This window comes from Elaeis guineensis, chromosome 10 (assembly GCF_000442705.2).
Source record: "Elaeis guineensis isolate ETL-2024a chromosome 10, EG11, whole genome shotgun sequence".
Lineage (NCBI taxonomy): Eukaryota > Viridiplantae > Streptophyta > Magnoliopsida > Arecales > Arecaceae > Elaeis > Elaeis guineensis.
Genome location: NC_026002.2, coordinates 7,816,057 through 7,830,962, shown reverse-complemented (window position 1 = coordinate 7,830,962; position 14,906 = coordinate 7,816,057). Strand labels below are relative to the sequence as shown.

At 36.8% G+C, this 14,906-nt stretch overlaps 1 protein-coding gene across 3 annotated transcripts in view; it reads left to right on the top strand.

Annotated features, from left to right (window-relative positions):
- Window positions 1–14,501, top strand: part of LOC105053422 (histone acetyltransferase GCN5) — a 35,368-nt gene extending 20,867 nt beyond the window's left edge. For all 3 annotated transcript variants that reach the window (XM_029267102.2, XM_010934557.4, XM_010934556.4), the window contains 6 exons: window positions 2,571–2,639; window positions 6,986–7,040; window positions 8,903–9,018; window positions 9,476–9,569; window positions 13,796–13,937; window positions 14,060–14,501. In XM_029267102.2, the coding sequence (XP_029122935.1) occupies window positions 2,571–2,639; window positions 6,986–7,040; window positions 8,903–9,018; window positions 9,476–9,569; window positions 13,796–13,937; window positions 14,060–14,123 (540 nt within the window). In that variant the 3' untranslated portion in view covers window positions 14,124–14,501. The remainder of the gene's footprint in view (window positions 1–2,570; window positions 2,640–6,985; window positions 7,041–8,902; window positions 9,019–9,475; window positions 9,570–13,795; window positions 13,938–14,059) is intronic.
- The last annotated feature ends 405 nt before the right edge of the window (window positions 14,502–14,906 follow it).

Genomic DNA, 14,906 nt, shown 5'->3' with positions numbered 1-14,906 from the left:
TCTTGTTGTGAAAGGGATGTTGGGTGCTCTTCTTATGGAATTTATGAATTTTGGATGCAATAAAAATAAAATCTAGGCGATGATAGTTTGTGTAAGTCTTAGTGAATAATCCGTTGATTGGACTAGAGTCGTGATCATCACTATGGCCTCTTGCACCGCCAATGTCATATAAGCTTCAATAAAGGGCTTCTTTAGAGTTGCACAAGAAGAAAGCATTGGAGTTGCACCAAGATTTCTAGGATGTGCCACAAAAGGTGGAATCACACCATTGAAGAACATTTATAGATATCATTAAAAATCTTCGAGGATTCAGGGAACTTTATCTCGTGTTCTATGTCAAAAGAGTGGAGTGTAGGAGGTATGTATGGTGTTCTACGGACCCTTACATTGACTAAGTCTTTTTGGTGTCTTTGGATTTTGACTCAATTAATTACTGCTAAAGAAAATCGGACTTTGCCGTACCTAAATGGCAGATGCACATTTTACAGGCATTTCTGACAATTAGGGCATCATATCATTCAACTCTATTAATGATGGTAGATGATCATCTGCCTAAATGGCTACACCCACAAGGACTCAATTGGGTTATGACTGGGGCTTTTCCATTCAGATGAGCTGAATGGTTGGGTTCCTGCCATCATAATCTGTGGCTTTGGCATCATTGACATAGGCATTTTGACAGTAATTTTTTCATTTGACGTTTGACTTAGGTAATTCAAGGTGCATTGGAAAGCTAACTTGGTGTTGGATATATTGGAAATGGTTGCATTCAGAATTCCAATTATTCTATTTCTATTAAATCTCTGAAGTTGCTGGGACTAAAAAAGATCCACCTACCGCTAATAGCACTAAAGTTTGGGCCCATCTAACATGTATGAGTCAAGTGCAACCACATGCAACTACTAATAGCTTCCTTGTCATTTGGAGGTCTTCCTCTAATGATCCCAAGAATCTAGAGGCATTGGCTTTTTGGTGTGGTTTAGAGGTCTTCTTCTGCATGTTTTGAAGTGCCCACTAATGTTCCCAAGAATCTAGAGGCATGGCCTTTTTGGCTTGTTTTGACACAACTTTCTATGCAACCATGACTTTGCTTGAGTGGTCGAGGTTTTGTTGCTGCTGCTGTTAATATTTTGAGGCCTCCCATCACCAACCTTGGTAAACAATATGTCTCCTATCTTGTCAAGGCGTTGGATCAATAGTTATGGGGTGCTTTGTTCCATGAGATTTGTATAGACTAATTATTTGCTTTCACATACATTCTCAAATAGAGGATGATGTGCTATAAGAATGAAGAATCTGAGTAAATATTTGAATTGGTAACTATAGCCTGTAGGTGATAATATGATTATCTGGAAACAAAATAGTTGATGGTTAGAAAAGATTTTGTCTGCCTTATGTGAGAAGTATATGTAAGTGCATGGTTACATACTCACCCTTCTTTTAGGTATTTCTTTTTCAAACATTCAAGGTGCTGGGCATTACCACTTGTGTCAAGATCTATAGATCTAAGGGTTGAGTTTGAACAAGTGTTTTTTTTCTCTCACCCAATCACGATGTCCATCTTTTTGTGTGGTTGACCATTGCCTTGATCCTAGGAGAATCATGAGAAACTTTATGGCGATAGGTCTAAAGATTGATGAAGTCATTATTATCTAGACTCAATCACTTGTACTTTTGTTTCTACCTCTAGAAAAGTTTTGGTCTCTCCTAAATACTAAGGGAGGAAGGTTATCTCCCACCAAATGTGCTTCAGTTCTCAATCTTTTATTTCCTCTTAGTACTAATGCAGTTGATTCAAGAGGAGGGAATGTCTGATGGATGGATGTGATCTAAAAGGAAAAAGAAGTTTTTGATGGATGTGCTTTAGTTATCTCAAAATCAGAGACAACCCTAAAATTGTGATGTTGAGACAAAACCATGTATTCAAAAATGCCTGCAAGAGTTCCCTTTCTAGAACTCTTTCACCAGCTTCAGTTTTCAATTACAGAAACAAATTATAGGCAAATTTGCCTATGGACCATGGGAAAACTTTCCCATTATTATGATAAAGAAAACTTGGAGCTATTTTTAATTGGTTGGTCCTTAAATTATGCTAAGATCAACAACAACAGAAGATTTTCCATATCTTTCTTTGCAGCTTTTGACTGGGTATATCAGGTATCGCTCCTCATTTTGGACCCTTCAACAAAAATGCAAGCACCTTCCACCTTTTAAACTTTTCTAATTTTTGTTGCATGTTGTACTGTTTCAACCAGTTGACTAATTTGCTCACCAATGTTGTGACTTCCTTGATTCCTATAGTGTATTCAACCTTTTATCACTCTTCTTAGTTCTTAGCTTCACAAAATGTCTGTATTATTATTTTCTTCTTCTAATACATCTTTTTCTGCCCTTCCATTTTTGTGAATCTATCAATGTCATGAACAATGCTTTTAGAAGCTTTGCAGAAATTATACTTTCATGAGAAAAGCTTTAAGCAGATATATTATATTATCCAGAAAAGAAGGAAGTTCCTCATTACATGAATATGTGTTTTCTCTCTGTTTTTTTTTTTTTTGTTGAATTTGCAGGCAATTGATGAGAAAATCAGAGAACTCTCCAACTGTCACATCGTTTATCCAGGAATTGACTTTCAAAAGGTTGTATGTGGCCCTTCACTGTGATGTTGACCTCAACCTTTCCTACTTGTTTAAATATTTTTGGTTGATGTTCTAAATAATATGCTTTTTTTACACATTAAAATCATAAAATAAAACTTTAGAAATAATTCCTTGAAAGAAGTACCCTTAATTATTTGTTGTGCTTTGTTTTGGACTACCAAAGACCTACATTGGTGGATCTTCCAATTGAATCATGCAGGGAATTGTTTTTTGTTAGGACAAAGGTTTGCTATATGAGTATGCACTGTTCGCAGAACCGTCCCGAACCGTCCGGTTCGGGACGTTCTGAGCCATACCGATGGCAAATCGGGACGGTTCGGACAGGTAAATTGAAACACCCAATGAGGGAGAGGGAAAGAGAGGAAGAGAGAGAGAAGAGGGGAGGGGAAGATAGAATGATGTTGTCGGAGGTCGGCAATAGCCCGTCGAGACCGTTGGAAGGCCGCAGAGGCCTCTACGGCTCAATATCATCCGATAGGACGTTTAAACGAGAGAGAGAGAGAGACCAACGGTATCGGAGGGATGTGCAGTCGGTGGAGAGGCCATTGGACGGCATAATTGATGCCTGCGGTGCCGTTGCATGAAACAAGGGCGTGCCCCAATTTCTCGGATTTTTTTTTAAAAAAAAATCGGGATTACGTTGAAGTTGGCAACGGGTTTGCCGGCTTCACTTAATGTAATCTCAATTTAAAAAAAAAAAACTTTAAGTGAAGCCGGCAAACCTATTGCCAGCTTCAACGTAATCCCAATTTTTTTAAAAAAATCTGTGAAACAGGGGTGTGCCCCTGTTTCATGCCTACGGCGCCGCAAGCGTCGATTACGTCATCCGATGGCCATGATGGCCAACCGATGGCCCTCCGGCGGTTTTCTCTCCCTCCTTTTCTTTCTTTCCTTCTCTCTATCTATCTTTCGCTCTTTTCCTCTCCGGTTTCCTTCTTCTCTCCTATGACGGTTCACGTCGGTCCGGTCCGGTATAAATCCATAACAGCTCATACAGCCGGCTAGCTGGCATGAGTACCGTTACTAGTTCTGGCTTCCTTGTCAGTGTGTGATGCCCTATACCTAGCATTACCTTACCATACTGGTACTAAACTAATACTCAATATAAAGGGTGTACCGAGTCTAAATATGCTGAAGTGACCCCGTTTCAGGCATTCTCACACTGTACTCGGATGGTACCAGTACGTGGTCTGGTACTGACATGGCAAATCTTGATTATGGCAATTAGTAGTCAAAATGCATTGTTCTCGATTGTTTTATTTTCTTGTATTACCTAGAAGTTGGTCTTACATGTGTCTGTCGTCAGTTGTGATTTTCTTCTACAAAATGAATAGGATGCTTTAATTAGTCCTAGTAAAACCTTAAACCTGGAGGATGAATTTGACAGAATCATGTTTTAAAGTTTTTGTATCATTTATCTGCACTAATGACTAAGGAATTGTTGAACAACTGAATGTTTTTTCTGAATAATGTTTTTATATGTACGTGCATGAACCAGAGCTGTACATTTATGCATTTGTTTAAGGTTTTCTACCATGTATTCATGCATGTATGTTTGTATATGTACGTGTACATGAGCATGTGCATGTGTCTGCATATCTAGGTAGAAATCATACGGTAATTTTCTTTTTCAGGTTAGAAGTCTTAAGTTTGTAATTTATTTAATCGAATTGCAGACAGTCGTGTACTTGAACAATTATCAAATATGAGTACTATTACTCAAAATGCTATAAAAAGACATCCAGTGGAACTATTTTTCTTATATACTGGAATAGCACTTCGGTAATTCAAGTCTAATGCATATATTTACTAACTAGTTCTTGAGAGTAGGGTTCAGACTTTGGACTTCTTACTGCACATAGCAGCATTTTCCCCCATGATCTTTTATTCAGCAACCATCACATGTTGGTCCGTGATGCATGACAACACCAAACATCAGACTGATGACAGACTTAATATTTACCTGCATTGGTTCTTGGAGCTTGGCCAGCATTCATTTTTCTTTCTTTTTCTCACAGAACATATATGTAGCTGTGAATTTCATTGTATTTCTTGGATTAGTTCTGTTGCATTTTGTTAAAGAAATTCACCTGCAAAATGTATAATGATCAGATCATAACTTTCAACTTCATCTGATCTGCTTTCTTGTATGGGGCCATGGATTCCCTGATGAATATCTTATTTCCCTTGATGATAATCATGTTTTTTGAACGTGCCACTTCATGTGATTGACTAAATTTGTCCACCATCTAGCACTCCGAAGATGATGACTGGATCTTGCATTATGTTGATCTTTTAGGTCTGAGAACATGCAACATCTTTAACTAAGAAATAACAATACTGTGACATGTAGTTTTAACTAGGTATTCATGTAAGATAGTCTACAGCAAGGAACCTTTTAGGGTTAGAAGAGAGATAAAACTTATAGGTTGCTGGAACATTGGGACCAGACCTGAATTTACAAGAAAAAAGTGAACTAAAAATATAATAGTGTTGAAGTGAATATGTAATTGATGTCTATTATCTAACACACTGTTCAGGATTCTAGAGCTTAAATTGGATTTTTAAGGGTTTATGGAATTGAAAAGTTGGAATGATGGAAGGTCTTTTATCTGGTATGCATATGACACAAGAGGTCCATGGGAACATACATACCGAGAAGAAGAGGTTAAAGGGAACAGGAAGGATAATATGGGACTTGAGGACCTCGGAATCACATCTTGAGTTGCAAGCCTCATGCTTGTTCTATTGCATCACACTATAAGAGAAAAGAAAACTCAAATTTGATCCATCTTTTGCATAAATTCTGATTACATAACTTTTGTATTTAAAGAAAAAGAAGCCCCAAAAGGACTTTGAAACTCTTTAGGGCCTCTCTGGATGGTTGGGCCCAACATCCTATGGGCTAGGCTGGGATGATGGGGCACAACCATCATAAACATTGGATGATAGTTTGGGCTAGGCCTATGTTCACTACTATCCTAGGCTATATTTTTAGTGGGCTGATCCAAATCCCATAGGAAAAAAAAATGACCTGCCAAGATAATTATAAACATAGGCCTAGCCTAGCCTATAATTCAATGATGTTGGTGTTGTACTGACCTAGCCCACGAATCCCATGGGCTCCTAGGCCCAACCATTTGGATGATTGGGCTCAAAATCTTATGGGATTCATAGGTTAGCTAGTACAACCAACATAATCATAGGATTATAAGTTGGGCTAGGCTTATATTCATAAATATCCAGAAGTACTTTTGGAGTGGACTGGCCTGAACCCCATAGGGAGAAAAAAAGACCTCAACAAGTTTTTTTTTCTCCCTATAGGTTGGTCCTCAACCCACTCTAAAGATACTTCTGGGTGTTATGAATATAGGACTATCCCAGCCTATAATCCCATGATTTTTCTAGTTGTATTGGCCCAACCCATAAATTTTATAAGATTTTCAGCCCAATCATCCAAATAGGACCTTAATCTTATAATGAACCAATTACTTTCTGTGGTTGTTGTAGCATAAATAGCATATGTTAATAGTATCATGACAGATATTTGGCTCATCAAGTGGTTAAATTAGATCTAAGATGGTTTAGTCTTAGCCCTTGATTCAAAATAACCTATTAGAAACTAAAAATCAACAAGAAATGAAAGAAAAACCCCTGTAAATTGACAATTAAAATTAAATCTAAGAAGAATCCCTAAGTTGCAGCCCTCCAAGGCATCATAGCATGATCTTGGATCTCCATCAGACATGCTCTAAAGAGAACCTATAAACATGTAAAGAGATACCAAACCAACAACATGCTGATGCAAAGTCAAAATTCTAATGGTCAAGTTTCACCATTACCTTCTTATGGTTAGCATTCACTGAGGGCAGCCATGTCAGTTATTCAAACTGACCTACAATCATGATAGTTTAAAGTACAGGGTATTGAGGCATAACATTCCATGACTTCCCAAAGCTGATCATTTAAGCATTTTGTTGTTCATATGTGGATTTTGGCTTGTCATATACCTTGGTCATATACCTTATTTGACTCTTCTTCTTCTTCTTGCGGATGCCTCAGTATGTGTCAGATACAAAAACATGACTATGCAATGCACTGACTCTAAGAGGAGGAATCAAAGTGTGAGCAAGGAGATAGATATTGATATAGCAAGTAGAAAATGAATTAACCCTATACTTTTAACACCTTTACTGTACTGATTGAGAACTCTGAACCATATTAATTGCTTGAAGTAGCTCATATCTTTCCTTATGTGTTGTATTATCTTTGAAAAGTGTTCTCCTTTAAAAATTATGTCTAATCGCCATCTTCTTTATGCTCAGAAAGATGCCGGTATACCCAGAAAGCCCATAAAAGTTGAAGATATTCCTGGTCTTCGTAAGTAAAACCACCGGCATATACCTTTTCAGGTTTATCTTTTCGAATAGTTGTCGTCCAATCGCTATGTTTTTTATGTTTTCGTAGCTCAAATGTATATCCCTGTTTCTCTAAATGATGCAATTGCTTTGACTTTTATGTTAGCAGCTATCTTTCATCCACTATATAACCTTTTACAAAAAATTGATCTACATGCTATTAACTTGCTAATGTATTTGTTTAAAAGCTCTTTGGTATTTTTTTCTTGTTTGTTGCCACCATTTCAAATAATATTAGAGCATTATTCAGCAAATGTGTTTTCTATGAACTATTTCTGAGCGCCGCCCCACCCCCCCCCCGCCTTTTCCTTTCACACTTCATCTAAGGCTCTTCAATTCCTGAGCATATCATGATCATTAAAAAGCTTAATTAGGTAATTCACATTTCTTCAATTGCAAATTCAAGTAACAATATAATGCTTGTTTTACTGAATAATCTGGCCAAGGAAATAATTTGGATTGAATACTCAGAAGTTCTTTCCCTTGGTGTACAAATTGCTGCCATTTTGGTTAACAATATAGCAGTGAATCTATGGATGGAATCATCATGGGTGCTATGGATGCAGCACTCATTTCAGTCTAAGAATATTTTGATCAACAAATGCTTACCAGAAATGGAATTGAAAACCTAATGCTTTGAACTTAGTCTTGTTATAGATGATTAGTTTTTGAAAGTTGTTTTCACAATTCATTTGGTTGCCAAGAATCAATGAGGAAAGTTCAGACCTTGCAAAATATAGGACATTTGTTTAACTGAATTTTGACCTTGGAAAGCTGTCATGCTGATTTTGCCTCTGCTTATAGCTTCTTCTATTAGTTCTTGCTTGCTTGATAAGGTTTGGGCCTCAGTAATAACTAAGGATTCAGGTCCCAGCAGGACGTCCCATGGGACACCGGGACGGAGTACCATCCCATGTATTGAGACAGGACGTCCCGCTAGCATCCTGATCAGGACGCCTTTGGACATCCTCTGTCCCAAGTGTTGGGATGGGGCGGGGTAGCGGCATGTCCCATACCATGAAAAAACCAGGACAACTCTGTCCTATGGGATTTAAAATCTTGGTAATAACTACTGTGGAGCAACTTATAAGCAAAGAAGACCTCTTTTTAACTGCATAAATGCGAACTGCTTTTCCACTCTGACTATAAAAAATAAGCATCTGGTATCTCACATTGATGCTTCTGATCGGACCACCGAATAACTGAGCATAGGCTAAATTTGCTTGACAATATCGACTGCTCAGAATAATAATAAGCTCAGCTGTACATCATGTCTTTTATATTGTATTTTTCGTTACAAAATGGATATTCACATAACTTATATTTCACGATGGATGGATGAATGTAGTATTGCAGATTCAACTAATGAACACTCAATGGGCCACTTTCCATTATAAATGATTCCACAATGTGATGCTTCATTAGCTTTTAATGTTAACCCCCTGATTGCTAATGCCTTTGTTGAGGAAGTTGTAAGCAACTGAAAGTAGTTCATGTCCAGCCTTAAAAAGAAAACCATTTGATGAACCCATTGGAGATTATACAAAGCAACTGGTTGGACATTGGAACCCTAAAGAGTAACGAGTATTAACTATTGCTAACTCTAACATCTATTAGATATTTTAGTAACGAGGTTAGCTTTTGCAGACTGTTTTTTATTTTTGTAGATACACGTGTTTGTATTAATTACATGAATTTTTACTGTGGCTATGTGCTAATTATACACTATCAAGCCAACAGCTCATGTCATTGATCTATGGTAAAACTTAATAGGTTTTGGCCTTCAGTAAGTTTTCTTATTTGTGGTGTTATTTCAATAAATAGGAGAGGCTGGTTGGACTCCAGACCAGTGGGGCCACTCAAAGTTCAAGACAGCAAATGCAACAGATAGTGTTGCCTATCGCCAACAGCTGAATGCCTTGATGCGCAGTCTTCTAAAGGCAAGTTTTGGCCATTAATAGATTGCTTGTATAAGGGAGTTCATGGCATTGAAAGCAATTAAACAGCATTTTAACATGGAATTACTACATGCTTTCTTTTGAGTCCTAGTTTTCCATTGTTTGTTCAATGACCTAATCTCTGAAATGTAAACTTCTTGTCAGTTTTCCGGGTCTTTGTTGAGCTCCCTAACCTTCATGGCCCTTTAACCTATATCTGGTACCCTCTATTTATTTGGCAAGCCTCCACTCCTCTGTCCATGCCAAGTATGACTTAGACAGTTCTTCCCCCTTATTTTTGTGACTCTTGTGCTTCTGATATGAGTCATATCAAATATTGATGGAGTGCTTGCTAATACCATTAACCATTACTTCTGACTTGGACTCACCATGAAAATTTTATATGTTTATTAGCTCATGTATGAGTTTATGTATGATTTGAATGGTGGCTTGCCAACAGATGATGAATGAACATCCTGATGCTTGGCCATTCAGGGACCCGGTAGATGCACGTGATGTGCCTGATTATTATGATATCATTAAAGATCCTATGGGTAAGTGTGGAAGCCTTGCGTTGTTTTGCATTTTCATAATATCTAATCTTGTTCACCTCCATTGCGTCCTTGCAAATCTCATCTGTTTTTCATAATTGTTAGTTTACAATATGCTACCTGGTAGAAGATTGAATATGCATATGGGCAAACGTGCACGCATGCTTTTTTTTTTATTATTACTTAAAATGTTTTCATTTTGAGTACATGTTTGTACGTTGATTTTATAATTCTTGTGGATAATAATCTTTAATGATACTTAGCCTCTATGGTTCAAAGGTTCAACATGTGCACCTTGATTTCAGCAGAGCACTCGTTTAACTCTATTTTAGATGGTTTAAGATCTTTTTCTTTTCTTTTGTTTCGGCATTGTACGGTTGCCAGTGGGTGACCAGCATACACACTAGCATTGATGCAAAATTTTACCTCTATGAACATTGATTAGTATAGTAATTACAAGTTGGTTAATTATTTGAAAACTTCTAGTTAAACTCATTTTTGTGACAGAAATGGGGAGCAGCCTACATGGTATATTGAGATGTCCCTTAATTAACTTGTTAGAAAAGTTAGGATAAAACTGGAATTATAAAACAGACTTTCTCTTCCATCGGAAATGGAAATGCACATGTATATCCTGCCTCCAATTCTCCTTTTCCACAAGAAGAAAGAAAATGGAGATTAATATTCCAACCTGTTGGAGATCTCCTTTAACCAAAGGAAAACTTATTGGCTTGTATTCTTGTGGCATACCTGATACCTCTATTTGCTCTTGTTGGATAATCTTTTTAATAAGCAAGCTATCAAAGATTGGAGAAGAAGAGGATCACACTGGTAAGCAAGTGGCCAACACTTAACATGCATGTTTATTTGATTATTTAACAACCACCACCACAAAATTATTCTTCAAATCACAACATAAAAATCTCATGGAAGAAGGCTAGGAGGATGTGGTACCACACAGACTTCTAATTTCTAAACCAGATCTCGATTTGCAATGTGTTTTCCTTTTAAATCTTTCATATCAAGGGAGAAGGATGGGAACACAGTAGTATTGCTTTCACCTGTTAAGGGTCTTTTTTTTTGTTATTTTTTGGTAATAATGGTTGAGTTTTTTGATATATGCTCTGCAATATTTGTATCCCTTTCCAATCCACGGGTCTCCTGAGTCTTGTGTTGTATTAATTCATTAGTTATTGTAATAGTCCCGCCATATTACCTATTAAGCAGAGGCAAACAACACAGTCTGGTTATCTTTTTACTTCATGTTCTTCACAAATTGACCTTTTATGAATATTCTCTCCCAAAGGGAACACTTCAAGGGAAGTTTCAAGGTTGAAATTTGACCATGCTGGCAGTAGAGGTGATGAGAAACGCTGAAATGGCTGTGTCACAGCCGTTGACCTCATCTTCAACTGACAGATATCAATGCCCTTCAAAGTTCAAACCCACTAGAACCATTGAGGATGAGATCAGTTTTGATGAGAAAAAGAGATCATATTTTGAAGATGAGGTTAATGGCGGTGATATAAGTTTGATCTAGATACAAGGGAGCCCCTCAAAAGGACCGGAGTCTTGTGGAAATCCATCTCTGTTGAAACAGAGTAGAAGAGGAAGGAGGTTGGCAAGGAATAGTTTCTGGCCTCTCACTAGTTTTCTTCTTTATTGATCAAAACTCCGACTTTCCACCATTGGAAACAAATCATGGAAGAAGTAAAGGCTGTGTCATTCTCCTTCCCATAATCCCCTTCCCTACCATTTATCTAAAAGGTATCCAGCTCATCAAGAGCCTGTCACATTAGCTGCCCCCTTATATCTGTCCCATTTTTGGGTCATGCTAGCATTGCTCCAATCTTCTGTTTCCTGAGGTTTCTAGCTATACTTGTCATGTGGTAATAGTACAATGGGCCTCTCACCTTCCAGATTCCAATGACTTAATGTATTTGCCAAAGTACTCCATGTAATATTGTGCATTTTCAATTTGATGAATTCATTCTACACTGGGCTCTACATTAGACAAGTAGAGAAGAATCAGTTGAGCTAATATAGTTCTCTCAGATTCTATGTAGCCCAATTACCTTCTGAACTTCAATACACTGATTTGATGTGACAAAATTAAATGTTATCATTTCCATTAGCATTCGATCCATTATGCCAGAAGTTTCAAATAGATTAGTGAAGGACAAATTTATCTAACCATGGCCAGAAACACCTAATTAAAAAAAATTATATGACACATTCAGAATGTTGAAAAGGGATAGTTGCCTCCCTATCTTGATTGATAGAAACTGCAAAGATTGTAAGTGATAATAAATTGTTAATTGGTTGAATATTATTTATAGTTGTCTTCATGAAATTCATTTAAAAAATGCAATTGAACTCATATAAAGTTTTAGCATTTCTTAATACTAGCATATCATCCAGAGGAAAACCCATGTGGATTGCTAGTCAAATGGCTTCTGTTGAGAGTTATGAGAAAGATGCATCTTACTAAGCAGCCTCAATATGTTGACAAGTTATTTTGAAGGACTTGTGGTGATAATAGAGGAAATAAAAATGTTGAATATGCATGTATATTCATGATGGCGCACATTAAACAACCTCATCTATTATATCTTTATCCTGTATTTGGATTCTTAGTTTTTCATTTTACCAACTGAAACAACATTGCACATTTATCTAATTTTGAGTAAAGCACTTTGAAATCTGGATTCAATATGAAAAAATTTTGATAAATTTTACATGAACGAATTGGTTCATCTAAAATGGCTTGTTAATGATCCACCTTTTAAAGTGAAGGGGGCTTACCTCTTCTTTATTTCCAAAATCACCTCTATTTTGTAGATGCTAGTGAATCCAGCACATGCCATGCAGGTGCTGGGTTGCCTGCTTTTATTAGCTGACCTATTAAGTAATTTTTCAATAATTAAATTATATTTATATTTATGTTTATCTTCTAATATTATAGTAAATTAAAAGTGGCCTTTGTTGGAGTTTTTTTTTGCAATATTTCTTAATTCAATAATTTTCATCAGTAATGCCATGGATCATACCAAAAATTAAAAAAAAAAAAAAAAAAAAAGAAGAAGCCCTTCACAACTGGTAGCTGACATCTCAAGTGATGAGGGGATTAGCATGATTCACAAGGTCGGCTTGATTCACGGCAGTTCCATTGCCATGCTGTTATAATGGCCATTATCAGAGTCATTGTTTTAATAATAAATAAAACTAAACCATGTAAGAAGTGGAAAATATGGCCGATAAAACCTTTATAACAGTCGATAAAAATCTTGATAAAGCATGTTATAACAGAAGAACACTTACTGAAACCAAAGGTAAAGGAAGGAGTAAAATATAACCTTGTCATTTTCTGTTACTTTGTGTTATTTTCTAGCAGAATGCTGTCATGACAGTCGTAAAAAAATGACATTATGAGAGTCATTATTGCAATCATGATTTAATCGTAAATATTTTCAAATTACATAGGCTTAGCAAAACATGGCCATTATAGCCATTGAACGGTCTCTGTCAAGGTCTGTTATAACCGAATAATATTGTTACTTAAACCTTGAAGGAGTGAAGTATAATGTTGTTATTGTCCATTATATTTCAGTATAATATTATTTTATGGCTGCTAACAATTTTATTAGTTAATAGTAAATAATTTGAAATAGCATAGGTTGGGAGAGGAAATGACCGTTTTAACGGACAATAACCATTTTCATAAGATCTATTGTAACGGAAAATGTTATTGAAACTTTTGTGGGAAAGGAAGGTGTAAAATAAAATACAGATGAGGGAGAATAAAAGGAGAAAGTAAAAAAGGAATAAAATAAAGTAAAAGATTGTGTGGCTCTAACTCAGAGGGGAATAAAAGAGGTGAGTTGGAATTTTGTAAAACTTTAGTAAAAAATGGCTAAATAAATGGGCGAAAGAAGAGGAACAAAGGATCTGGATGGAAAATTCAAGAATAGCTTTGAAGTGTTAAATACTGGTTTGTACACTTCATGGTGATAAACTGATTATTATTTGGCAATATGCGGTATACTCCTTGTATGTCATGAAGTTTTCTACATTCATTTCCTCCTAAAGTCAAAAACTGAAAATAAGAAAAGGTGGTGGTAGAGCTTTTAAAAAAAATATCCTGATTGTGGCTCTTCATGAAACATAACCTTTGATTTCAGGAACTCCATTTCTTTAAACCTGTTTTTGATGTACATATCGTCATGCAGATCTGAGGACCATGTCAAAGAGACTAGAGTCAGAACAGTATTATGTTACTTTCGAGATGTTTTTTGCTGATGTCAAGAGAATGTTTGCGAATGCTCGGACCTACAACTCCCCTGAAACTATCTACTATAAGTGTGCAACAAGGTGCATCAATTATGCTAAAACCCTACATTTTCATTATTGGGACATACATCATTACATGACGTTGTACTTTAATATCAGCATGCTAAGTTGGTTTTTCTATTTCTCCCTTTCTGTCAACACAGGCTCGAGAACTATTTTACAAACAAGGTACAGGCAAATCTGCTCCAAACAGCCAACAAGAATTAGTATCGCACGCAAAGAAATCCTTTCCTAGTTGAAGATGGAAGAGCCTATAGCAATTCTGGTGAGGCATTCACAAACTACAAAGGAGAACCATGCATGTAGGAATTCTGAGTTTGTGGGACCCTCATAGGCTCGCCCAATTTTTGTTCTTCACTTTGCCAAACTACAACTCAAATGTATTTTTCAAACTTATAATTTGGATGTGTAAGAGAAAGATTGCACTATTATGCTCCTCCATTTGTTTGTGAATTTGGTGGTAGTCATGCAGTGCTGCAGTTGTTCATGGCAGTCATGAAGGGCTGGGGTACATTGTACTGATTGTACTGATTATGCCGAGCATGAGATCTGATTATCTTTGACATTGATATTGAGATTGTGACATCATAGCATTCATCCACGGTGCAAATTAATTGCTTTAGAGAAGCAAACGTGGGTCTCGATGAACAACAACGGAGAAAAATTCCCAAGCAAGCTTCGTTTAACTTGGTTGAAAGACGTCACACCCACGTTTTCATCTCCTTGGACGGTTCTAAAAGGAGGGCAGGCATGCAGATCACTCCAGGTGGGCTTACAGCTTTGATCATTAAGGTTGCAAGCTTGGTGTCACTATGTCTACAATTCTGATCCCGTTCTGTATCTCCTAATATCAGTTTTTTCGTGTCCAATTGGAAACAACCTGTAATGCTCATATGTTACCCTCATTTGCTCCTTCCATCTAATACCGTATATTTAAGATGGCCATGACTATCAGACATTGCATAAGCCTGGATGCCAGCCATTTATGGG